At 40.4% G+C, this 27,999-nt stretch overlaps 1 protein-coding gene across 1 annotated transcript; it reads left to right on the top strand.

Moving 5' to 3' along the window:
• Positions 1-3: 3 nt before the first annotated feature.
• On the top strand, positions 4-27,643 carry LOC126175477 (brain protein I3). Its single transcript, XM_049922289.1, has 4 exons — positions 4-127; positions 240-382; positions 456-634; positions 26,904-27,643. The coding sequence occupies exons 2-4, from the start codon at positions 331-333 to the stop codon at positions 27,033-27,035; spliced, it is 363 nt and encodes a 120-aa protein (XP_049778246.1). The 5' UTR covers positions 4-127; positions 240-330; the 3' UTR covers positions 27,036-27,643.
• Positions 27,644-27,999: the final 356 nt, after the last annotated feature.

Genomic DNA, 27,999 nt, shown 5'->3' with positions numbered 1-27,999 from the left:
GTTTGTAGAGCCTCTGAGGCAATATCTACTGTCAAGGTTGTTTTACAGTTAGAAAGAATTTCTTAGTCACAACGAAAAATCCTCCTACAATTGTAAAAATTGTGTGTGATGTAATAGTTGCGACGAGGTAAATGTCAAACGCATGCTACATATAGCAAATGCATCTCTGACACCCGTTCATGTGACAGTTGTATAAGTGTGTTTGATTTCGTAGTTGACGTATTCAATTTTTTGTTTAGGAAAAAAAGAAAGATATCGACTGTGGAAATTGCCAGCAGAAAACAAATAGCTCTTGCAGATTTTGTAAAAATTCTCCCGTGATTGCAAACAATGTCAGTGCCGAGAGAATATGATAAGCCACCCCCGTACTCACCTACTCCAGGTATGTTAACGTGTTGACGTAATGTGATTTGATTTTATGTTTTGTCTGTCTTTTTGACCTAGCGGTATTTCAGGTTACATGCCAGAAAATGCTGCTACAATTCAGCCGCCGCCGCCACCACCTCCGGGGTATCAACCGTATATTAATCAAGCTGCCCCCATTCAGGGTAACTATGTACCAACCTACGGAGCAACTACCATCACAGTGCAGCCACAGGAAATAATAATTGTAGGAGCATGCCCTGCATGCAGGGTAAGTAGTATTTTTAATAGAGCTTATGAGCGTGTCCCATTTGTCAGATGATTATTATTTTTGAACGACTGAACGTAACGTAACCTGAAGTAAATAATTACTAAAAATGAAATAAGAAAATCATTACTGACCGATGCTTTGTTCACCGTAGTACGTCAGCCACCCAAATACATAGAGAAACATGTAGTTTGTTACTGCTCATATGTTTCGAATCAACAGGTACTGTATGTTATTGGAGTAATGTCGGTATCACACTGAAAACCTGTCTAGAGAAATTAGATATGCTACTGCTTTTAGATATTTCCAAAGACGACAAAGTACCCATTGATGTCAGAGTACTGTGACACAGGGTGCCTCTGAAGTAAATAGAGTATATATTTATGGGGCAAAGTGATTGTTGATGTGGTGTGGTTGTCTACAGTTAGCACTTACTGCTTTGGATTACCTGTAACCGACCTTTGGGTCTAGTGAACAATGTAAGCCATTGGGATACTCTCTGAAGTTTGGTGATATACATTACAAAGATACAGCTGGGCATGTTTTTATTTGTTTGTTTCAGTTGTGATTAGGTCATGGTTTTTACTAATTCTCTTTAGGTGTAGCAGAGGTGGGAATCCATTTAGGGAAACAAGTTTTTGGTTTGTTGAGGTGACAAATTGACCTGTAATGTAGTCTGAGGTGGAATGGGAGCAATTAAGTTATGAGTTTGCATAGTCAATAAATGTGTCATGACAGTTTCTTCTTCTTCTTCTTCTTCTTCTTCTTTGTACACACTGGACAATCTGCAGTTATTGAACAACCCACTTTTTCCACTGTGGTCTCACATTTTCCTCTATTTTGATGTAGTAGAAAAGATTAAGAACATCATTATAAGTCCAAACCCCCTGTTCTCATGGGAGTCTTGTTGAAGTGTCAGCTTTTATTTTCCTAATGTTTGTGTTTTTGAAGTCTTCCATTTGTTGCGTGTCTACCATGATACTATCAGAGTTATATAGATGTGGTACTGAATTATTAACTAATCCCCAATTAAACAAAAGTGCTGTTATTTGAGTGTCTGAATTGGTCAGACACCACTGCTGTGTTTTATGTTTTAGTTCAATCACGCCTACTATGTGGTTCTTTCTGCATGAAGTCACTTGGAACTACTGTACTGAAACAACTCGTGTAACTGTTTTTTCTCCAGCTTGCCTATGTTAAGTCTCCACCAGAGTTTGAACTAATGTTTCTTATCTGTAACATGTGATGTAATAATGCACAGAAAGTTCTGGTTGAAAATTACAAATTATTTAGGAATAAAGGAGACAACTCACTGATAGGCAGAAGCACTGCATCATTGATAGGCACACAAAGGAAAGGTACGGAGATGGACTGGCTTTTGGAATGCACTTCCTTTTTCTAGCTGTAGGAAAAATGCATTTGCGCACCTACACACATGCAGGCCACCTCCCCCTCCCCCTCGCCAAAACACACAAAATGCACTACCTATTTCTAGCATGCACGCACACACGTGCTGTCTCTCTCTCTCTCTCTCTCTCTCTCTCTCTCTCTCTCTCTCTCTCTCTCTCTCTCTCACACACACACACACACACACACACACACACACACACACACACACACACACAATTGTGTGAGGGTTGGAGCGCAGTGAACTACCTTAGGTTTGGACCAGGAAGGTTGCGGGAGCGAAGGATGTGCTGTAAGGATAGCTCCCATCTGTGCAGTTCAGAAAAGCTGGTGGTGGTGGGGAAGATCCAGATGGCACAGCTTGTGAAGCAACCATTGAAATCTTGCATGTTGTGCACTGCTGCATGTTGTGCCACTAGGTGGTCCACCTTGTTTTTGGCAGTGGGCATTCATTCTAGTTGGCAGGTGGTTGGTTGTCATACCAGTGTTTTTGTGTCTGTTCTTTCAGACATGTCCAAAAGAATATACACATTATTTGATTGTGTTGTGGTAAAACTATTGTTGAGAGATCCGTACAAATTGTAACCCGTTCCCATTGGTTCATACCAGTGCCCAAGTGTGACTAATGTCATTGGAAAGCTTAAATTAAAAAAAAGAAAAAAAATACCAAGTGTAATTGCTGTGTGTATTACAGACAACAAGATAGGAGTTCAGAAAATAATAATCTTACTACCAGTAAACTCCATCTGAAGATAGTGCTATGTGTACTGTGTCGATATAGTTTTATAAGCTGCACTGTGAAATGAACACCATGGGGAAAATGAGTTACCAGAGGCTTAGCACCTATTAAGTGAATCCAGCTATTTAGTTAGGGCTGTTCGTTGTTGCCTGTCTTGTTACTATATGCTCGTATGAGTAACAACTGCAGAATGTAGAAATGACATTTTGCAAGAAACAGACATATATAAAGCTGGCTAGTTGCTGTATTTCTTTAAGTGAAATAAAAAAAATTGTTCAACGTAACTAATGTTGTTCCAAGGATGTAAATATATGTCGAGACAAATATTTTATTAGTATGTTACATGTCTAACATGACGGACTCAGTAAGCTTGCTTTTATATTTGGTGCTGCTTAAGCAAACTGTATTTTTCTTGCTCAATTTGAGAACAGAATCTGTTTCAGTCCTCAAATTTGAATTGAAAATAACTATTTTGTGATGACAGCGTTTCTCACTTGAAAACTAATGTTGAACAATGGAAAATCCAGGATGGAATGTAACAGTGCCAGAGAAGGCAAGTTGCTACTCACCATATAGCGGAGATGCTGAGTTGCGATAGGCACAACAAAAAGATTCACACAATTGTAGCTTTCGGCCATAGGCCTAAAGGCACACACACACACACACACACACACACACACACACACACAAGCAAACGCAACTTGCACACATGTCTGCAGTCTCAGAGAACTGAAACAATACTGCGAGTAGCAGCACCAGTGCATGTGCATGGTGGGAGTGTCGACTGGCTGGGGTGGGAAGGGGGAGGGATAGTATGGTGGGAGTGGTGGACAATGAAGTGTTGCAGTTTAGATGGAGGGCAGGAGAAGGTGCGGAGGGGTGGGGGGTGGGGGTAAGTAAGGAAAGGAGAGAAATTAAAAGACTGGGTCTGGCAGTGAAATGACGGCTGTGTAGTGCTGGAATCGGAACAGGGAGGGGGTCTGGATGGATAAGGACAGTGACTAGCAGTGAGTAGCAACTTTCCTTGTCTGGTATTGAAAACTAATGTTGGTGATATATACACCACCTCTATCATGGACACAAGTCATTCCATTTAATTTCACGAGAATTGCGTTGTTTCATAACATTTTTTTGATAAGGTGCTATCATTGATCAGTTGCATTGGTGCTGCCATTTTCTTTTGTGTGATGGAGTGAGATGTTAGTTTTCGTTCTCTGGGCACTGTGCAAGCACAACACATTACGTATTTTTGGAGGTACTACTGTGTCATATTGTGAACTTGAATAAATAGTCGAGTTCTTAATGTAAAGACTGCCTTCCAAAATCTTTATTTGTATCAATGAAATGAATCTCAATCATTTATTTAAGAAAGTAGCCATTTTCTTGGAGCAAAGAAAATTTAATCTGAATCTGGTAACACTGTTTTAGAATAAAAGCGTATGTTATAATCTGAAAGATAGGGAAGGGGCAGGTATAGATAGGTAAAGACAAATCTTCTTCTTTTCATGTTTCCTTGTGCCTTTGCCTCGCATCAGTGGTAGGGTCAGCATGGTTGGTTTCAGGGGCAGCTGGGTGCCTTTCCTGTCACTACCCCATTCCCCCTCCCCCACTTCCGCCAGGACTGAATGTGTGTACCCAAACTGTCTGTTGCAGTGTTACTGATGTGAAAGTGGATGTTCCCCTAGAGTGGGATGTGGTAGACTGCCAAAAAAATCACATCCAAGCTGGCCAATATGCCGTTCCTTGTCGGCAATCTGCAGGTGGATTTGATGCAGGAAACAGCACTTCAACATGTACAGCAATTCCGGCAAGTTCGACAGGCAAAGGCAGATAAATAGAGGTCTTGTTTGTCTCGGGGGGATACATCCTCACTGACAGATTACTCGTCCCCCATAATGTAGTGGAATAAAATCCCATTACATTAACACACACACACACACACACACACACACACACACACACACACACACACACACACACACACACACTCTCTCTCTCTCTCTCTCTCTCTCTCTGTCTGTGTGTGTGTGTGTGTGTGTGTGTGTGTGTGGGGGGGGGGGGGGGGGTGAGAGAGAGAGAGAGAGAGAGAGAGAGAGATATGAATGGAATCAAAAATTACGATAGACTGAGGAAGATAACTGTTTTTCAATGCCTTATGCTCCATCTCACATGTTCCCTTATTGTTCCTGTGTGATATGCACATCATTTAATGTAATAGTATTAACCCACATACAACTACAGAGCTCTGCCAGTGTGTTCTTAACCTTGAGCCTCGGGCCTCAAATTGGTTTTTGCAATTTCAGAACTACTGATAAGGGAAGATAGCAAGCATCTTTCTGTCTAGTAATACCTTTCCATTCAGTATAACCATGAAGCAGAACAGTCCCGGAAACAAAACAACCAGAATGAATATGCGGCTAGGCAAACTGTTAGTTTATCACGAGGATATGTTGAAAATCCCACAAATTTTCAGTTTTATAGTTCTAATTGAGCATCTGAAATCCTCTGATTAGTGAAGAAGACAGCTTGTTCCTTGGTTGATATAAGCAATGTTTTAGGTGACGAAAATTTGGAGGAGAGTCTGAAAACTAGTCCAGACAGTGTTAGAGCAGCTCTCCACTATCTCATTAATCTGTCTTATTGAAAGGGGTCCAACCTCTGTTTCATATGAGTTCTATTGCATCAAAGATCATGAAGGATCTTCTTGTTGCTCTGATCTTTCCCAGTGTAATACCACTTGGTTTTCTCAAGTGAAAATTGTTGGGTGAAATAAAATTTTCCCAGGTTGAAGGTTTCCCGAAGGAAGGAAAGGTGATTAAGGATTTTGTAGCTTGTAGTGATATCTGCCGAGACCAAACACAAGCTAGAGGTGGGAAAGAAATTAGTCTGTGCTCTTCTGAAAAGGGACCTCAACCCCAGTTCATTGTGAACTGCTGCACCACCTCATTTTGTGGAGTGTTTGTGACAAAATGTGAGGTGACATTCATTAAAATATGTGAAACAATAACGTTTGTGTAGGTGAAGAATTGGACTGAATGCAATTGGAATTAATTTGAAGAATGGAATAAAAGTAGAATAAATGTCATTGTACTTCAAATCATTTTTTAGTAAATTTTAATTTTAGTAGACCAAACCAGAGGGATATGTTGATGGTCCATCTCTAGTTTTGCAGTGGAATGATGTTAGTACTTTGTAATTATAAAAGTAATAATCTATTAACATCTGTATATATATTTTTTAAAAAATCAAAATGTTTGACTAAACAGGGTAGGAAAATGGTTTGGCCATTGGATTTATATTCAGGATGAATGAGGTTGAAAATATTCTGGACTTCCAATTTAATTTTTTGGCCATTACCATAAACTTTGAAGATCCTGCATCTCTTTCCAAATTATGTAAATATTCTTAAAGATACTTTCATATTTCTGACACCATAGTTCCAGACAGAACAGTAATGAATTGATGTGAATAAAATTTAATAGAACAAACAGCTTAGGGTCTATGCAAAATGTGTCTTTTTTGCCAGATGGCATCACAGCACAGAGGTGATTTAGAAATATAAGAGATTTAGTACTGATGTACAGCACTTAATGGAGAGTTCCAGATAAGAGTTAGTGAGGTGATGCCTTGGTTAACTGTCTGGAACCTGTGTAAATTCTAGTTGCAGTGGAGCCCACATGCCAAGAAATTGGCTGCATCAAGAAATATTTGTTTTTCTCCACTTATAATGCAATATTTTGTTAATATTTGGTTGTAGGGAAGTATATCAATTTTTGAAGAGCAGTATAATGTAGGCAAACATTATATAATGAATACAAAAATAATACATTACCGTAAGATTTGAGCTGCAAGAAAAAAACACATTCAACATTGGGTTCCGCAGCAGATTAAGAAAGTACCTCGTAAAGAAATAAATGAGGTAATGCATATATCTCGATCAATCAAAATAAAATTGAAAAGAATATCATTAAAATACATGAAAACTAGAATTGAGACTCTTAAAATTATTAATTTGGTAACCAGAGAAAAGTTTCTCATTGAGCTCGAATGTGAATTTTTTTGGAAATTACAGAACAGCTGTCTTAGTTCGTTGTTTTCTTTTAAAAAAACACAAAACTGGATTTCCAGTTGTTTGAAAACTGAAAGAAATCATGATGTAGAATATATCCCAGTGTTCATTCTCTTCCCAGTCTTCAGTTTCATCACCACCTAGCCCCTTTCCGCAAATCACTGTGCTATGTGTTTTACAAACTTTGCATGAGAATTTCTCACTGGCAAGGGTTATTCTGTTATTTTTATGGGACCCACATACGTAAGAAATTCCCCTGAGAACAGCTGAGATGATATTAGGTGGAATGATTGAGGGTTTTTTTGTACTTGGAAAGGGAAAAGAGTGTATCCTTCAGAAGCCTCCAGTTTATTGATCAATTTCTGAAGTCTGGCTCCTCCAACATTTGAGCAAGTTCACTGAGATAAAGTCTTCTTCTGTAGTTATTTTATCTAGCAACATTGGTTCTATAAATTTTGTATGACTTAATTCCAGCTGTATCAAGTTGCCCGAAAGAAACTGCCATATGCCACTTGTTTTCTTAGTGTGGAACACACATGATCTATCAAGTCTGCACCACCTTTTGCGTATCTTAATGAAGTACTGTTAGGGATGTCGCCAAGTCAAGGTCAATTTCAGCGGTATCGTGTCAAGTTGATAAGAGAAATACAGCTTTTTTCCCCTTTTAGTTACTTAACTCACCATACTTTAAACCAAATAATTATGACCCTGCTTATGGGAAGGATCGTTTATAAATTCGGGAGAAATCTCTTTTTCATTTCTTATAAGTGTTCGTACGAATTTGATTCTGCTTTCAAACAAATATTTTGCTAGAAGAATGCTTGAGTAATAATTGTCCATTGCCAGGTCACATTTAGACATTTTTATTGGTTTAATCAATCATGTGACAGTGTCAAGGAGCTTATTCAGATGAACAAAATACTGGCCCTCAGACGGTTTTCCACAATATATTTCAATGATGTGAGTATAAAATGTCTTAATATCCACAATTGAATAAATTTTGATGCAGTCTTCTGCAGGCTTTCGAGGCATAAATTAGGGAAAACCACACCTGCCACAAAAGGCAACTAGCATCTCATTTATCGTTGTAAGTTCACCCAAACTGGAACTGTTTTGGCAGTTTTCGATGAACTGAGAGTGGAAGGCATGAACAGGAGCTAATTTCTCAATTTGTTGCCTTGCAGCTCTGGTTGTTACATCATCAAAATGAAGGCATCCTAACAGTAGCAAATATCTACTGAAACTGATTTGCTCTGAGCATTATCAGTCCCATCCTATTGATTTTCCACAGTTCCTCCACTTTAGCATGGTGTAACTCGGTACAGGCAATCATAAATGGAGTCCCAATAGGTGTCATGATTTCTTCACAGTTTGTCGACGTGAAGTCACTGTCACTTCCATCGACTGTCTGTTCCTCCCACTGCAGGCATTTGTTTTGACAATTTTTTACTGTGGAAATATTTGTGTATTTCACAAGTTCTTTGACCTTTTAGAGATATATAATTTATATAAATGCAGCCATAAGGGTTTTGGCATCTGTAGCAATTCCATTTGGTTCAGGAAAAATCTTAATGATATTTGTTGCTCTTATCTACGCCCTCCCCCACCCCCTCCCCCCATGAACCATGGACCTTGCCGTTGGTGGGGAGGCTTGCGTGCCTCAGCAATACAGATAGCCGTACCGTAGGTGCAACCACAACGGATGGGTATCTGTTCAGAGGCCAGACAAACATGTGGTTCCTGAAGAGGGGCAGCAGCCTTTTCAGTAGTTGCAGGGGGAACAGTCTGGATGATTCACTGATCTGGCCTTGTAACACTAACCAAAACGGCCTTGCTGTGCTGGTACTGTGAACAGTTGAAAGCAAGGGGAAACTACAGCCGTAATTTTTCCTGAGGGCATGGAGCTTTACTGTGTGGTTAAATGATGATGGCGTCCTCTTGGGTAAAATATTCCGGAGGTAAAATAGTCCCCCATTCGGATCTCCAGGAGGGGCTACTCAAGAGGACGTCGTTATCAGGAGAAAGAAAACTGGCGTTCTATGGATCGGAGCATGGAATGTCAGATCCCTTAATCGGGCAGGTACATTAGAAAATTTAAAAAGGGAAGTGGATAGGTTAAAGTTAGATATAGTGGGAATTAGTGAAGTTCGGTGGCAGGAGGAACAAGACTTTTGGCCAGGTGAATACAGGGTTATAAATACAAAATCAAATAGGGGAATGCAGGAGTTGGTTTAATAATGAATAAAAAAAATAGGAGTGCGGGTAAGCTACTACCAACAGCATAGTGAATGTATTATTGTGGCCAAGATAGACACAAAGCCCACACCTACTACAATAGTAAAAGTTTATATGCCAACTAGCTCTGCTGATGACAAAGAAATTAAAGAAATGTGTGATGAAATAAAAGAAATTATTCAGATAGTGAAGGGAGACAAAAATTTAATAGTCATGGGTGACTGGAATTCGGTAGTAGGAAAAGGGAGAGAAGGAAACATAGTAGGTGACTATGGATTGGGGGTAAGAAATGAAAGAGGAAGCCGCCTAGTAGAATTTTGCACAGAGCACAACTTATACATGGAAGAAGCCTGGAGACACTGACAGGTTTCAGATAGATTACATAATGGTAAGACAGAGATTTAGGAACCAGGTTTTAAATTGTAAGACATTTCCAGGGGCAGATGTGGACTCTGACCACAATCTATTGGTTAAGAACTGTAGATTAAAACTGAAGAAACTGCAAAAAGGTGGGAATTTGTGGAAATGGAACTTGGATAAACTGAAAGAACCAGGGGTTGTAGAGAGCTTCAGGGAGAGCATTAGAGAGTGACTGACAAGAATGGGGGAAAGAAATACTGTAGAAGAAGAATGGGTAGCTTTGAGAGACGAAATAGTGAAGGTAGCTCTGATCAAGTAGGTGAAAAGACAAGAGCTAATAGAAATCCTTGGGTAACAGAAGAAATATTGATTTTAATTGCTGAAAGGAGAAAATATAAAAATACAGTAAATGAAGCAGGCAAAAAGGAATACAAACATCTCAAAAAACTAGATCGACAGGAAGTGCAAAATGGCCAAGCAGACTAGAGGACAAATGTAAGGATGTAGAGGCTGATCTCACTGGGGGTAAGATAGATACTGCCTACATGAAAATTAAAGAGACGTTTGGAGAAAAGAGAACCACTTGTATGAATATCAAGAGCTCAGATGGAAACCCGGTTCTAAGCAAGGAAGGGAAAGCAGAAAGGTTGAAGGAGTATATAGAGGGTCTATACAAGGGCGATGTACTTGAGAACAATATTATGGAAATGGAAGAAGACATAGATGAAGATGAAATGGGAGATATGATACTGCGTGAACAGTTTGACAGAGCACTGAAAGACCTGAGTCGAAACAAGGCCCTGGGAGTAGACAACACTCCATTAGAACTACTGACAGCCTTGGGAGAGCCAGGCCTGACAAATCTCTACCATCTGGTGAGCAAGATGTATGAGAGGTGAAATCCCCTCAGACTTCAAGAAGAATGTAATAAATCCAATCCCAAAGAAAGCAGGTGTTGACAGATGTGAAAATTACCAAACTGTCAGTTTAATAAGTCACTGCTGCAAAATACTAATGCGAATTATTTACAGATGAATGAAAAAACTAGTAGAAGCCGACCTCGAGGAAGATCAGTTTGGATTCCATAAAAATATTGGAACACGTGAGGCAATACTGGCCCTACGACTTATCTTAGAAGCTAGATTAAGGAAAGGCAAACCTACGTTTCTAGCATTTGTAGACTTAGAGAAAGCTTTTGACAATGTTGACTGGAATACTCTCCTTCAAATTCTGAAGGTGGCAGGGGTAAAATACAGGGAGCTAAAGGCTATTTACAATTTGTACAGAAACCAGATTGCAATTATAAGAGTCGAGGGACATGAAAGGGAAGTATTGGTTGGGAAGGGAGTGAGACAGTGTTCTAGCCTCTCTCCGATGTTATTCAATCTGTATATTGAGCAAGCAGTAAAGGAAACAAAAGAAAAATTCGGAGTAGGAATTAAAATGCATGGAGAAGAAATAAAAAACTTTGAGGTTCGCCGATGACATTGTAATTCTGTCAGAGACAGCAAAGGTCTTGGAAGAGCAGTTGAACGGAATGGATAGTGACTTGAAGGGAGGATGTAAGATGAACATCAACAAAAGCAAAACGAGGATAATGGAATGTAGCCGAATTAAGTCAGGTGATGCTGAGGGAATTAGATTAGGAAATGAGACACTTGAAGTAGTAAAGGAGTTTTGCTATTTGGGGAGCAAAATAACTGACGATGGTCGAAGTAGAGAGGATATAAAATGTAGACTGGCAATGGCAAGGAAAGCGTTTCTGAAGAAGAGAAATTTGTTAACATTGAGTATGGATTTAAGTGTCAGGAAGTCGTTTCTGAAACATGAACGATAAATAGTTTAGACAAGAAGAGAACAGAAGCTTTCGAAATGTGGTGCTACAGAAGAATGCTGAAGATTAGATGGGTAGATCACATGACTAATGAGGAGGTATTGAATAGAATTGGGGAGAAGAGGACTTTGTGGCACAACTTGACTAGGAAGGGGGACCGGTTGGTAGGACATGTTCTGAGGCATCAAGGGACCACCAATTTAGTATTGGAGGGCAGCGTGGAGGGTAAAAATTGTAGAAGGAGACCAAGAGATGAATACACTAAACATATTCAGAAGGATGTAGGCTGCAGTGGGTACTGGGAGATGAAGAAGCTTGCACAGGATAGAGTAGCATGGAGAGCTGCATCAAACCAGTCTCAGGACTGAAGACAACAACAACAACAACAACAACAACAACAACAACATCTACATCTACATGAATACTCTGCAAATCACATTTAACTGCCTGGCAGAGGGTTCATCGATCCACCTTCACAACTCTCTGTTATTCCAATCTCGTCTAGCGCATGGAAAAAATGAACCCCTATATCTTTCCGTACAAGCTCTGATTTCCCTTATTTTATTGTGGCAATCATGCCTCCCTATGTAGGTTGGTGTCAACAAAATATTTTTGCATTCGGAGGAGAAAGTTGGTGATTGGAATTTCGTGAGAAGATTCCGTCGCAATGAAAAACACCTTTCTTTTAATTACGTCCAGCCCAAATCCTGTATCATTTCTGGGACACTCCCTCCTATATTTTGTGATAATACAAAACATGCTGCCTTTCTTTGAACTTTTTAGATATACTCCGTCGGTCCTATCTGGTAAGGATCCCACACCGTGCAGCAGTATTCCAAAAGAGGGTGGGCAAGTGTAGTGTAGGCATTCTCCTTAGTAGGTCTCTTAAATTTTCTAAGTGTCCTGCCAATAAAACACAGTATTTGGTTAGCCTTCCCCACAACATTTTCTATTTGTTCCTTCCAATGTAGGTTCTTCATAATTGTAATACTTAGGTATTTAGTTGAATTTGCGGCTTTTAGATTAGACTGATTTATTGTGTAACCAAAGTTTAATGAGTTCCTTTTAGCACTCATGTGGATGGCCTTATGGTATTCTGATGACTTTATTAGTCGATAAATGACAGCGTCATCTGCAAACAACTGAATATGGCTGCTCAGATTGTCTTCCAAATTGTTTGTATAGATAAGGAACAGCAAAGGGCCTATAACACTACCTTGGGAATGGCAGAAATCACTTCTGTTTTACTCGATGACTTTCTATCAGTTACTATGAACTGTGACATCTCTGACAGGAAGTCACAAATCCAGTCACATAACTGAGACGATATTCCATAAACATGCAATTTCACTACGAGCCACTTGTGTGGTAAAGTGTCAAAAGCCTTCCGGAGATCCAGAACTATGGAATGGATCTGAAATCCCTTGTCAATAGCACTTGACACTTCATGTGAATAAAGAGCTAGTTGTGTTTCACAGGAATGATGTTTTCTAAACCTATGTTGACTGTGTGTCAATAGACCATTTTCTTTGAGGTAATTCATAATGTTTGAACACAATATATGTTCCAAAATCCTACTGCATAATTTTTTTTTTTTTTTTTTTTTGAAATTCCGGTTAGGTATTTCAAATCACTTATCCATAAGGTTTCCTTGCTTCTGTCAAAATAAAAATGCAATTGAGCAACATCTTCATCTTCAAGTGGCATTTTCTCTACTGATCCATTCTCTTCTTCCTTTTTGTAGCTATTGGTTAGAATCTGTGCAAGTATCATATTGCTCTATATCCTCATGTTCGTAATCAATTTCACTTCATTCTCAACTTACTCTTCCTCCTCATCTTCATATAATTCACATAAACATTGACATATCTCCTCTTTGGTGTGAAGTCCATGATCCTTAAAACAGAGGCAGGAATCCTTCAAAGCCGAGGATAAACCGTGGTTTTCAGGTAATAATTTTCAGTTATCTTCCCCATTCCAACACCACCATAGTGGTTATCCCTGTACATGAAACAAAAACAACTAGCAGGATGTTGAATAAAAGAATAAATACTGACATTCTTGAAAAAACTATGCATTTGTATATCTTCGTTTACTCCAACCATGTTAAAAACCGAGAATAAAATTAGAACACCAAGAAAAATAGATGGCTCTTACATGACAGCCTCCACATCCTGGTTTCAGAAAAATTAGGTACCTTGTGGCAGCTATCTGCTCACTCTTGTGCTTCTTTTGTCTTTCACACTCAACCAGCATGGGACACCACTGCATTAAAGACACATAACACATATCCACAGTACATGTTGCTTGTAATTGAAAAAATGTGAAGAAATAGGAAAAGAAATGATTGAAGAAAAGCCATCAGGTGTAAATCAAACAATGGAAAGTCCAGGGTGGAATGTAAAAATATAACGAAAAGGAAAGTTGCTTTTCACCATATAGCGGAGATGCTGTGATTGTTGGAAGGATGGACTCAGCATATAGGAATGTCAAATAACCTTCAATGAAATTAAAGACAAGGGTGGTAACATTAAGAGGGCAATGGGAATCCCACTGTTAAATGCAGAAGAGAGCACGGATAGGTGAAAGTGTACATTAAAGTCCTCTGTAAGGGAGAAGATTTGTCTGATGTGATAGAAGAAGAAACAGGAGTCGTTTTAGAAGAGATAGTGGGTCCAGTGTTGGAATCAGAATTTAAGGGAGCTTTGGAGAACTTCAGATCAAAGAAGGCAGAAGGGATAGATAACATTCCATCAGAATTTGTAGAATCATTGGGGGAAGTGGCAACAAAATGACTATTCACATTGGTGTGGAGAATGCATGAGTCAGGTGACATACCTTCTGACTTTTGAAAAAATATCAGCCACACAATTCCAAAGACTGCAAGAGCTGACACGAGTGAGAATTATCACACAGTCAGCTTAACAGCTCATGCATCCTAGCTGCTGATAAGAATAATATACAGAAGAATGGAAAAGAAAATGGAGGATATGTGAGATGATGAATAGTTTGGCTGTAGGAAATGTAAGGCACCAGAGAGGCAATTCTGACATTGTGATTGATAATGGAAGCAAGACTAAAGAAACATCAAGACACTTTCATAGGATTTGTCAACCTGGAAAAAGCATTTGACGATGTAAAATGGTGCAAGAGGTTCAAAATTCTGAGAAAAGTAGGGTAAGCTATAGGGAGAGACTGGTAATATACAATATGTACAAGAGCCCAGAGTGAATAATAAGAGTGGATGACCAGGTACGAAGTGCTCAGATTAAAAAGTGTGAAGACGGGTGTAGTCTTTCACCCCTGTTATTCAGTCTGTACATCAAAGAAGCAATGACGGAAATAAAAGGAAGGTTCAGGAGTGGAATTAAAGCTCAAGGTGAAAGGATATCAATGATACGATTCACTGATGACATTTCTATCCTGAGTGAAAGGGAAGAAGAATTACGTGATCTGCTGAATGGACTGAACAATTTAATGAGTACAGAATACGGATTGAGAGTAAATCGAAGGAAGACAAAAGTAATGAGAAGTAGCAGAAATGAGAACAGCGAGAAACTTAACGTCAGTATTTATGGTTGTGAAGTAGATGAAGTTAAGAAATTGTACTACCTAGGCAGCAAAATAACCAATGATGGACAGAGCAAGGAGGACATAAAAATCAGACTGGCACTAGCAAAAAGGGCATTCCTGGCCAAGGGAAGTCAACTAGTATCAAACATAGGCCTTAATTTGAGGAAGAAATTTCTGAGAATGTACGTTTGGAGCACAGCATTGTACGGTAGTGAAACACGGAGTGTAGGAAAACCAGAACAGAGGAGAACCGAAGGGTTTGAGATGTGGAGTTACAGACGAATGTTGAAAATTAGGTGGACTGATGAGGTAATGAATGAGGAGGTTCCGCCAGTATCAGAGAGGAAAGGAATATGTGGAAAACACTGACAAGGAGAAGTGACAGGATGATAGGACATCTGTTAATACATCAGAGAATGACTTCTGTGTTACTAGAGGAGGTGTAGAGGGCAAAAACTGTAGAGGAAGACAGAGATTGGAATACATCCAGCAAATAACTGAGGACGTAGGTTGCAAGTACTACTCTGAGATGAAGAGGTTGACACAGGAGAAGAATTTGTGGCAGGCTGCATCATACCAGCCAGAAGACTGATGACTCAAAAAATAAAAAAAATGCTAAAGAGATTAATTTCGGAAGTAACTAACTTTATAAGAATTTTGCTGCAAATGCGGCTTCCAAAGTATTGAAGTAATGGACTTGCATTTGGGATGGGGTTTAAGTCCCTATCTTCATTTAGATTTTGTGTGATATATACCTCAGGAGAAAGCTTGGGTACTAGTTTGGACAGGAAGATGAGTTAACGTTTTATCTACTAGAGAAGAAAGTAAAGAGAATTTCCTTCTGTGATTGTGATCAAAATAAAGATCCAATTATCTCACACCAAAGTGCCACCATTAAGCTGTGTGACAGTTTCGGCACTTACTGCCGTATAACTTAGAAGTGAAGTAATTTTATGTGACTGATTAATAATCGACCTTCTTGTTTGTAAGAGATTCATAATTTCAGACAGTTCTGCTACAAAATTCTTCCTCTGAGTAATTGTACGGTATCTATCTGCAATATTTCGTCATAGGAGACATAGCAGCTGCTTGGGATGGGTATGTAGCACTGATGAGCTCATTCTGGCCCCAGGGAGGAGGACTTGCTCACAGTGGCAAGGAGTACTTGATTGAGAGGAGGAGGTACAACAGAGGACAAGATAGACTGTCAAGAACAGTGTGTCAGTGCAAGACAAGTGAAGTCAAATCATGTGGAAGGGTTGGAGGGGAGTGTGGAGCTGGGGCTAGTGAAGGCTGAGGCCAGGAGGACTATTGGATTACATGATGTTTTGGAAGAACATCTTCTATCTACGTATTTAGGAAAAGATAGTGGTGTTGGTAAGGATCCAGATAGCATGAGTTGTAAAGCAGCCATTGAAATTGAGCATGTTGTGCCCAGCACATATTCTGCCAGTTGTCATCCCTGCTTCTGCCCACAGTTTGGCAGTTGTCATTCATTCGAGTGGATATTTGGTTGTTGGTCATGTCCACACAAAATGCTGTGCAGAAATCACAGCAGATCTGGTGAACGACATGACTGCTTTCACAAGTGGTTGGGCATCGGATAGGTTAAACTTGACGTAGAACTGTAGTAAGATGTGCTGAGTTGGTGGGTGGATGTATTGAACTGGTCTTACACCTGGGTCTTCGACAGGAGTATGTCCCGTGTGGCAAGGGATTGGGAGTAGGTGAGGCATAAGGATGGACTAGGATGTTCTATAGATTAGGTTGGCAGTGGAATACCACATTTGAAGGGGATGGGAATGACTATTGGTAGGATGTTGTTTATTCCTGGACACAGATATAAGCACAATTCAAAGCCCTGGCAAAGAATATGGTCCAGTTGTAACAGTCTGTGTTGATTTTGAGTATAAGAGTTTTTTCCAGTTGATTTCTAGGGATGGTCAGAGGATTTAGAGGCACATGTGGATGTGGCACAGGAAATCTCCTGCAGACTGTCTCTTAGTGCGTAGTAAGATATTCTGCATGGTGGGTAATGAGTTGTGTATCACTAATAAGGGGACTGTCCAGAGGTGGCCAGGCTATATGGGAATGATTTTTGCTGTTTAAGGGATGCCAGCTATCAAAATGCAGATAATGTTGATCATTAGTGCGTTTGATACGGACAGAGGTTTCGATGGTGCCATTGGATAGCTGGAGGTCAATGTACAGGAAAGTGGCAGGCTGGGCTGAAGTAGACCAGTCAAAGCATGTGGTAGAGAATGCATTGAGGTTGTGCAGGAATCAAGAGAGGGTGTTTGGCTCTGGGTCCTTGTCATGAAGAACCTAGTCATTGTTTAAAGTCATTAGGAATGTTAGCCGAAGACTTCCAGCATAAGAAATTATCCTCATTCTGCCAACAGCCTTATCGAAGAAGACAAAGGAGTGGACAGAGGTTCAGGGCTGTCTCGCACTTGAGGTAGGTAACTGCCTGTAAAAGGTGGATGAATTAGCAATTATCAATAGCATGAGGATGCAGAAGGAAAAGGAAACCCCTGTATTAAAGATATATCAGGTGTAGCCACAAGACGTGTGGCCTATAGCTGGGAAAGCATCATAATGATCTCTCCATTGGTAAAATATTCCAGATTAATATTCCATTATGATCTCCATGAGAGAACTGCCAAGCAGGTGAGCTGACTGAGGAAATGATGGAATAACCAACAAGAATGTAACATTCTAATACTCAGGGTGTGGAAGGTCAGAAGTTGGAATGTGGTAGGGAAGCTAGAAATCTGAGAAGGCAACTTCAAGGCTCAATCTTGAGATAGTGAGGGTCAGTGAAGTGAAATGGAAAGAAGACAAAGATTTCTGTTCAGAAGAATATAGGGAAATATCAGCAGCAGCACAAAATGATGTAACGGGAGTAGGATTCGTAATGAATAAGAAAGTAGGGCAGAGTGTGAGGTATTGTGAATAGTTCAGAAATAGGATTGTTCTCATAAGAATCAACAGCGAACCAATGCTGACAATAATAGTTCAGGTATGCATGCTGAAGATGAAGAAATAAGGAAAATATACGGATACTGACTGGGCGATTTAGTACATAATTTATAATGAAAATCTAATAGTCATGGATATTGGAACACAGTTGTAGGGGAAGGAAAGGGAGAAAGGATTATGGGAGAATGTGGGCTTGGTTGTAGTAATGAGAGAGGAGAGAGACTAATTGAGTACTGCAATAAATTTCAAATGCTAATTGTGAATACTCTATTTAAGAATGACAAGAGGAAGTGAGATACTTGTAAAAGACTTGGAGACAGAGAAATTATACAGCTGGATTACATTATAGTCAGACAAAGATACTGAAATCAGGTATTGAATTGTAAGATGTACTCAGGAGGAGATATAGACTCAGACCACAATTTAGTAATGAAGAGTAGACAAGTTTCAGAGAATTGCTCAGAGAAAAATCAGTGTGGAAGGAAGTACAGATTAAGGATGTGATGCTTTCGCAGTTAGCTAAAGATGGGGTGCTACAATAAGGAATACCAGAGTAGGCAATTCAGTCGAACAAGATTGGATATCTGTAAAAAGGGCAATCATAGACGTTGGAAACACAGACATAGGTACTAGGAAGGTAACTACAAAGAAACCTTGGACAACTAAAGAAATACTTCAATTGATTGACGAAAGAAGGAAGTACAAGAATATTCAAGGAAACACAGGAATACAGCAATATAAACCAGTTACAAATGAAGTCAACAGAAAGTGCAGGTCTGTGCAGTGTAGCCGTGCTGTCTAATGCGTCTTGTCATGGTTCATGCGGCTACCCCTGTCGGAGGTTTGAGTCCTCCCTCGGGCATGGGTGTGTGTGTGTTGTCCTTAGTGTTAAGTTAGTTTAATTAGTGTGTAAGCCTAGGGACCGATGACCTCAGCAGTTTGGTCCAATAGTCCTTACCACAAATTACCAGAAAGTGCAGGAAAGCCAAGGCAAAATGGCTGCAGAGAAAATGTGAAGAAATAAAAAGCAAAATGATTGATGGAAGGACTGACTCAGCACAGAGAAAAATAAAAATGACTTTTGGTGAAATTAAAAGGAAGAAAACAACTTTAAGAATGCAGTGGGAATTCCACTGTTGAATGCAGAGGAGAAAGGGATAAGTGGGAAGAGTACTTTGTGAAGGGGAGGAATTGTCTGATGACGTGATAGAAGAAGAAATATGAGTTCTTATGGAAGTGATAGGGGATATAGTGTTAGTCTGAATTTAAAAGAGCTTTGGAAGACTTGGCATTAAATAAGGCTGAAGGACTGGATTATATTCCATCAGAATTTCTAATATCATTGGGGAAATAGAACCAAATGACCATTTCAAGTAGCTGTGTAGAATCTGTGAGACTGGCAACATTCCATCGCTCTTTTGGTAAGACATCATCCTCACAATTCTGAAGATAGTGAGAGGTGATAAGTTCGAGAACTATCACACAACCAGCTTAACAGCCCGTCCATCCGAGTTGCTGACAAGAATAACATACAGAGGAATGGAAAAAAATTGAGGATCTGTTAGATGATTGCAAGTTTGGCTGTGGGAAAGGTAAAGGCACCAGAGGATTCCTGACATTGCTCTTGATAATGGGGGGGCGGGGGCGGGGGGGGGGGGGGGGGAGCCAATGAGGTCCAGGTGTTCATGGCGAAAGCGGCCAGATGGAATGTCGAATTTGCAGAGAGGTGGAACAATGTGCCTGGTGACTTTGTTGCGCTGGCAGGTGATGTAGTACTGGCCCCAGGTCTGATAATCGTGCTTAATGTCTCACCACATGAATCGTTCAGACACGAGGCATGTCGATGCCTTAATTCTGGGGTGTGCTAGAGAATATAGTGTGTCAAACACTGAATGGCAGAGGGGAGTGACGATAAGGGGTCGGAGGCTGCTGGTGGAGGAGTCGCACCAGATTTCGTCTTGGACACCAGATAGCGAAGTGGAGGTGCTGTTGAGAAGTCGCTGTGTATCCTTGTCCTGGTTCTGCGGGGACACGAGGTCAGAAAGGTCGACGATGGTTGAGATGATGCTAAGGCAGGAAAGGAAATCTGCAATGATGTTGTCAGTGCCTTTGATATGGCGGACGTCGGTAGAGGACTGAGAGATGAAATCGAAATGCCAAAACCATTGGGGGTTAGGGTCAAGAGGGGGTTTGATTATGGCATCTGCTACTGGTCTATGGTCGGTCAGGATGTAGAAAGGTCGGCCATCAACGTCGGGGTGGAAGTGTTTCACTGCCTCATAAACTGCTAAAAGTTTGCGGTCGAAGGCTGAGAGCTTTTTTTGGGTGCGTGAAAGTTTCTTAGAAAAGAACTGATGTGGCATGACCACGTTGTCGTGGCATTCTTGTAGGACTGTGCCTAATTAAGTCACTGGCATCTGTGGTGATGAAGAGTTCAGCATCTGAGGTTGGATAAGCGAGGGTGATGTCTCATGTGAGAGTCATTCAAGGCCTGGAAGGCTGTGCGAATTGGTTCCGTCCACGGAAAGGGCACGTCCTTGAAGTTTGTTTGCTGGCAAGGGTGTTAGTGAGGGCAGCCTGGGTCTTGGCTGCATCAGGCAAATGACGATGGTAGTAGTTTATTGTTCCCAGGAACCGATGGAGCTCTTTGTATGTGTTAGTGAGTAGCATGGATAAGATTGATTGCACCTTCGATTCAGGGTGGGTGTATACCGGCAGCTGACACTGTGTACCCCAAGAGTTGGACAGATTGTTGGTGCAGTTGCAGTTTGTCAGTGTTGATCTCGACTCTGTTTGATGAGTGTGTGTCCTTTACTATCATGATGTGGCGTTCATGATCTTGTGCGAATTTGCTGAAGATCAGGATATCTTCAAGGTATATGAAACAGAAGTCAAACTGGAGCAAGGGAGAGTCAATAAAGCATTGTCACACCTGGATGGCCTTTTTTAACCCAAATGGCATGAAATGGTACTTGTACAACCCAACGGGGGTGATAATCGCCGTTTTCAGAATGTCTTGGGGTGCGACTGGGATTTGGTGATAAGCACATTTGCAATCCAGTATGCTGAAAATTGTAGTACCTGCGAGGAGGTAAGTGAAGTCGGAAATGTTCAGTATAGGATAAACGCCCATCACAGTTCTAGTGTTCAAGCATCTGTAATCGCAACACACATGAAATGAGCTGTCTTGTTTAGAGGTTAGGTGTACGGATGATGACCAGTTACTATCGAAGGGCTGTAAAATTCCTGCCTCAAGAAGTTCCTGTATTATCTGGCAAGCCGAGCATAACGTGGGTGGGTTAAGGCAGCGAGCCTATGTGGGCCCTCAGACATGATGATGCAATGAACAGTTCCGTTCGTTTTGGTGGAAACCAAATGTTCGATGACTGCATCCACGTGGGGTGTAGTATTGGTTGGTTTATTAGAGGCACATGGCTTGGAAGCCGAGCTTGAGGTGGGCACAAGAGGTGCGTGTAGAGGCTGTCTATTGTCCGTAGTGCACGAGAGAGGCGCGCTCAGCAGTGGTGGTGCTGCTGGCGTGCTTGGAGCTATGGAGCAAACCGTGCGAGGTGGGGGGAATTTTTATCAGTGGGTGGGTGCTCACATGTGGTGGGGGGGGGGGGGGGTCGTAGTCAGCACCCGGATGGCTGGATTCTCATGAGGCGCACGAGTGTCAGTTAATGAAGCAGGTGTGAGACATGTCGACAGTGGTTGGGAAGGTGGGGGTAACACTGTGTGGTTGAGACTGGAGTCACATGAGATAGGTGTGGTGTTGCTAACCTGTGTGCTGTTGTCGGTGGAGCTGTCTGGTGTGTTGGACAAAGGCTCCAGTGTTGGTGCTGTCAAGTGGTGTGAAGTGATGTGGGTGGTGATTGTGGCAAGCTTGTTCTCAGCCCATGCAATGCGGTTCTGTATATGTGGCTCTCGCATCACTCATATGATGTGGATGCTGGACCGGCGCAGTTGACGCAGATGGTACTGCATAGGGTGCGAGCGAGCAGTCTGTCGGAGCGGAAGTCTGACACAGAAGGCATGGCCAGTACCGTATGAAAAGCGAGCGAGCAGGTGAACGGCTGCAGCTGAAACTCCCCCCCCAAGTTTACTTGCGGTGGCGGCGGCAGGAGGGGGGAGTTGGTAGAGTGGATGTGCGCGGAGCAGCACAGTAAAATGTTCCCATTGGGCTGTCGACATGACAAGCTAGGGCATATTCGGAGGGGTGGATATCACAGTATCATTACACGGCTCATTGTTCATATCAGGTGGGGGCTTGTAAAGTGCACTGAGGGGCCAAACAGTCACTAGGGATGGAAACTGGCCTGGAAATGTTCGTGATATATGCTGAGCATTGTCCACTTTGTAAACCGATGAAGCAATAAAACACTTGGGCATTGCAAGGGCACGATCGGTACATGTGGTCTGTCCTAATGAAGGAGAGTTTGCAGATGGCACTGTTGTAACGGTCGCCCAGATGGCCAACATCTGATACATAGTTTGTGCACGAAATGCAGAATCCATGTCAGTATGATGAAATGCAGGGGCTTTGCTCTTCTCGTTATCATTTTCTAAATGTGTGTGTTAGTGCACACTCACTTGAGAGGGAAAGTCTGAGTCTGCAGTTACATGCTGCACTGTCGAGTGGTGAAAGTGTTGACGCAACAAAACTGTAGGAAATGTTCGTACAATCCAGGTGGTGGTGAAATGATGAAATGTCCAGTTATAGGTGCAGAAGCTTTGATATTAGTGTGCTGCGCAGCAGGATACATGGCTGTGTGGAACGAACAAAGGCATAAACAAAGCGGCATGGTAGACGAGAAAATACTTGCACGATGAGGAAATGACATGCGAATTCTTACTCGGTGTCACCACTGTGGGAATTCTGGTGGGTTGTAGCCTAAGGAAACACACTAAATTCTGTATAACTTGGTGTATTTCATACAGGCATCCACAGTACAGCAAGTCGTACATCGAACTGCCCTGGCAAGATGGCGTGGGCCGTGAGGATACTGAGTCAAAAAAGTTGCGATGGCGGAGATAAGGCATTCATACTTGTCGACCCCACAAGTTCAAGAGTAGGATTAAAATTCATGGTGAAAGGCATCAGTGATAAGACTGACTGACAAAATTCCTATTCTCAGTGAAGATGAAAAATTATGGGATCTGTTTAATGGAATAATGAGTACAGAATTTGAACTGAGAGTAAACTAACAAAAGACAAAAGCAGTGAGAAGTAGCAGAAAGGAGACTAGTTACAAACATCAAAATTGGTGATCACAAAGTTAAGGAGTTCTGCTATGTTGGAAGCAAAATAATCTATGATGGTATCAAATATATGCCTTAATTTGGGGAAGAAATTTCAGGGAATGTGTGTTTGGAGCACAGCATTGTGTGGAAGCGAATCATGCACTATGGGAAAACTGGAACAGAAGAGAATTGAAGTATTTGAGATATGATCCTGCAGAAGAATTTTTTTAAATTAGTTGGACTGGAAGATAAGGAATGAGGTGGTTTTCTGTAGATCAACAAAGAAAGGAACATACGGAAAACACTAACGAGGAAAAGGGACAGGATGATGGGACACATGTAAAGGCACCAGGTAATAACTACCACAGTACTAAGGGGAGCTGTACAAGGCAGAACTTGTAAAGGAAGACAGAGATTGAAATAGATACAAAATAATTGAGAATTCAGGTTGCAAGTGCTACTCTGAATTGAAGAGACTGGCACAGGACAGGAATTTGTGGCAGTCCACATCAAACTTATTTTACAGGTCTCTTCATCACATTATTATTATTATTATTATTTACAATTACTGGTTTCGGTTTGACTTTCTATAAAAGTCGTGGTGCTACAAAGATAAAATGTTTACATGATTAACAGCCATGTATACCAGCCACACACGCCATAAAATATTCTGATGTAGTATCAACATCAAACTAAACATGTCGATACATAGTAAGTGCTGGTGATGATCAGAATGCGTCTGGTATTTATGCAGGGAAACTAATGCCAGCAGAGGGCACTATAGCTAGGCTACATGATTAACCAGTATCACAAATGTAATGATTAAAATGTGGTATGTGTAGTCATTAATGAAAATGACTTCACATGGGAAAACTAGCGCCTGACAATGAAACATGTACTGACGTACTCCATGTGGAGTTGGATCCATACTTAAAATCCGCATAAAAAGTGCAAATATTAGTAATGTGAAGCTTATAGCCTGACAAGGTAAAACATACAGTTGTATAAAAGCCAGTATAAAAAAGCACAAGATTAAAAACACCTATAAAATAAAATATTCCAGCCTGACAGATCAATTACCAAAAATGTAATTGTGAGGCTGTTAATGAAGCAGTGACTATTCATTAAAAATTAAAAAATTGATAGTCGATAATACATCTGGAATGTGGTCTCAATGGCAGCACGTCGTGGCTTCTCTGTATGACGTTCTTGTTATTTTGATGTATTCAGAAATCTACTGGTTTGAGAACCGTTGAGTGCTTCAGCCGACTGGCATGCAGTCGTGTGCGCCAGCCGCTGGTAACTAGGAAACTGGGCCTTCCTTCACAAGTTCCACCGCAGGAAAAACAAGAACATCGTACAAAGAAGCTACGACATGCCGCCATTGAGACCATACTCCAGATGTATTATCGACTATCAATTTTTTAATTTTTAATGAATAGTCACTGCTTCATTAATTGCCTCACAATTATGTTTATGGTAATAGATCTGTCAGGCTGGAAGATTTTATTTTATAGGTGTTTTTAATCTTGTGCTTTTTTGTACTGGTTTTTATACAACTGTATGTTTTACCTTGTCATGCCAGAAGCTTCACATTATTAATATTTGCACTTTTTCTGTGGATTTTAAGTATGGATCCAATTCCATGAGGAGTATGTCAGTATATGTTTATTGTCAGATGCGCATTTTACCACGTGAAGTAATTCTCATTGATGACTATGCATACCACATTTTAACCTTTACAGTTACTGGTTAATCATGTAGCCTAGCTATAGTGCTCTCTGCTGGCATCAGTTTCCTTGAATAAATACCAGATGCATTCTGATCATCACCAGCACTTACTATGTACCTACATGTTTAGTTTGATGTGGATACTACATCAGAATATTTTATGGTATGTATGGCTGGTATACATGGCTGTTAATCATGTAAACATTTTATCTTCGTAGCACCAGGACTTCTATAGATTTAGCACCAGTAAACCAGCTTAGCCGGTTACACACAGTTTTTGTTTTTGTAACAGATCTGATGATGGCAGTAGCTGAAAGCAGTCGTAGTGAAATGTAAAAAAATAATAATAATTATGTGATCAAGACGGACCTGAAAAATAAAGTGCCAAAAATATGATCACGAACTCATTTTCAGACTATATGTCTTCAATTAATATGTCCACATCAAACCAGCCAGAAGACAGTTGACTCAAAAAATTACCTCAAAGGAAATGTAGTTATATATGTGTGGATGTAAATATATAGGAACATAAAGAATTAGCTGGTGGAGTCAAAAGGATGTTCAGGAGAGATACCAGTAAGGCCAAGGGCATGGGTATGTTGGTATACAAGAAAATGGTGTTGATAATGGCAAGTAGGCTTACTGGTGGTAATTTGGTGTGGGGGATAGTCAAGAGACAGTGAGGGAAGTGATTCATGTCTTTGATTTGGGAGTTTATGTTGTGGCAGTTTTAGATGTTGGTCAACAGGACCCAAGATTAAGTGGAAACAAAATAACCAGCTTCAGTGCGTTGTCTGGAACTAATAGGTTTATGGATTTTAGGAAGCACTCAGAAGGTGATAGTGCAAGGAGTAATTGGGTGTGTATGTATGGATGGGGGGGGGGGGGAGGGAGGGAGTGATTGATTAAGCCCTTCCCAAAATCTCTCCCCAGAGCTAATCACCCTCTTCAACCAATTGCCTTTGCACACTTACCTTTCACATGGTTCCCAAATTCCATAAACCTAACAATCCTGATGACCCATTATATCTAATTGCTGTGTTCTCACTAAAGGAAACCTCTCTGACCAGTTATCCACAGCCTAGCTTACTATATCAAACATACAAACCTCTTCCTTCCAACTCCCAACCATCCCCACCCATTACCACTTGAAACCCAATTTACCACTTTTAATGCCCCCTTCTTATACACCAATATCCCCCACACCCATGCCCTTACATTTATTGAACACTACCTCCTCAAAGTTCTTCAGACTCCAAATCCACCTCCACATACCTTACACACCTAATTAACTATGTCGTCATATATTTCCCCTTTGAGGATAAGATATGCAAACAATTTCTGCCGTGGCTATGCGCTCCCACATAGCATCCTCTTATACCAACCTGTGTATGGAACACCTAGAGGAAATATACCTAGCCACCCAAGATCCCAAAACCCTTCATCTGGTTCAGGTTCAGTGACAATTATTTTCATGAACTGGACACAGTGCGAAGACAATCTATGCTCATTCCTCCACAACCTCAACACCTTCTCTCCCACCTGCTTCATGTGGTTATTCTCAGGCCAGCATTACACCTCTCCAGGGACTCTGTCAAAACCTTAATCCAAATCAACCTCACTGATCAACAACAATTTCTTCATTTTATGACTGTCATTACTTCCTCACTAAAGTCTTCCAAACAATCTGGGTAATCATGGGCAATGCATATGCAGTGACGAGAAATCCCTTGCCCATTATACCAAAGATGCCTTCACACACAGACGTTACCTCAAAATCTAGGCCAGACAGTTTTCCTGTACCATTTCCACAAACACCCTAAATCTCTGACCACCCACAGGAGCTAGCTGCAGAGTAGCACACCCTTCATCTCACTATGTTATCATTCTGGATTAGAACAACTGAATCATATCTTTCATCAGAGTTTTGACTAATCATCATGATAACCAGAAATGAGGAATATGTGCTCGAGCTCTTATTGTAGGGGACAAAAAATTCAACCAGTGTTTTATAATGTATGATGGAGATCTTTGTTCGTGCCATAATGTTACATTATAATTTGAGGAGTCTGTCTAAATACTTTTCTGTTTTATCTTTCAGATTGGTGTACTTGAAGATGACTACACATGCCTCGGAATATTCTGTGCCATTTTCTTCTTTCCACTAGGCATACTTTGCTGTTTGGCTTTGAAGAACAGACGATGTTCAAATTGTGGAGCATATTTTGGTTGAGAATCATTGTTGTTTCTGGGAAAGCATTCTAGTTATGTGGATCTTTTACATATGTAACAGAAGAGCAATATTGACGTTAAAGAAAGTGTTATTAATTTTCATAGATGATTTTTTATGTATGTTACAATATCCACACTTGTGAATTGCAAGTTGCCTTGTAGTGCAGTGTATCTACATACTAATTTCTTTAAGAAGTAAGTGTACTGTGAGATGAATTCTCATTTGTGTAATAAAATGTGACATATTTTTATAGCTCGAGTTACAAAGTAAAGCATACCTTTATATTTTTGTGGGCCACTTGTTGTTTAGACATTTTGGAGTTGTTGCATAAATATGCTTAAGAGAGTCTAAAATTCCATGACAGTGAGGAGTCAGTTTTCACTGCTACATTATTGAAATACCATTATAATAGCAGAAAGGTGGCATTTTTGTATGTCCTGTTATTAAATTGTGTAATGATTTTAAAGCATTATGTCATCATTATTCACAACTGTATGGAATGAGGAGGATTGCTGATTTTAATTCAGTGGCTTGTCATTCCTCAGAATACGTGTAAAATGTACTTAATGTTATTTTAAAGTATGTTAATTAAAATCTCTTAACTATTACCAGAAGTGTAATGAAGAAATATCTTGAAATATTAGCAACCAAAGAATTTCTATTAAACAAATTATATTTAAAAATAATAAGTGCCTTTTTTAGTAACTGCATTGACATTTCATGGTTGCTTATTGGGGAGTGGAGCATAATTTCTTCCCACTATCTGATAAATTTAATTAACCAATATTATAAGTAATTGTTAAAACTGTTTTGGCTACAAACTGCCATTGCAGAAGAAGAATTTGAGCTGCACATAGTAAAATTTCTAAATGCATAAGGCCACTTAATATCAATACCAGTTGCATCTTGGACCGTACATTCCAACTCTTTCTCATACAGAGACAAAATGTCTTGTAAAAGAATG

The sequence above is a fragment of the Schistocerca cancellata genome, chromosome 3 (assembly GCF_023864275.1).
Source record: "Schistocerca cancellata isolate TAMUIC-IGC-003103 chromosome 3, iqSchCanc2.1, whole genome shotgun sequence".
Taxonomy (NCBI): Eukaryota; Metazoa; Arthropoda; class Insecta; order Orthoptera; family Acrididae; genus Schistocerca; species Schistocerca cancellata.
Note: the sequence above shows the minus strand (reverse complement) of the source record. Positions and strands in the feature narration are given on the sequence as shown.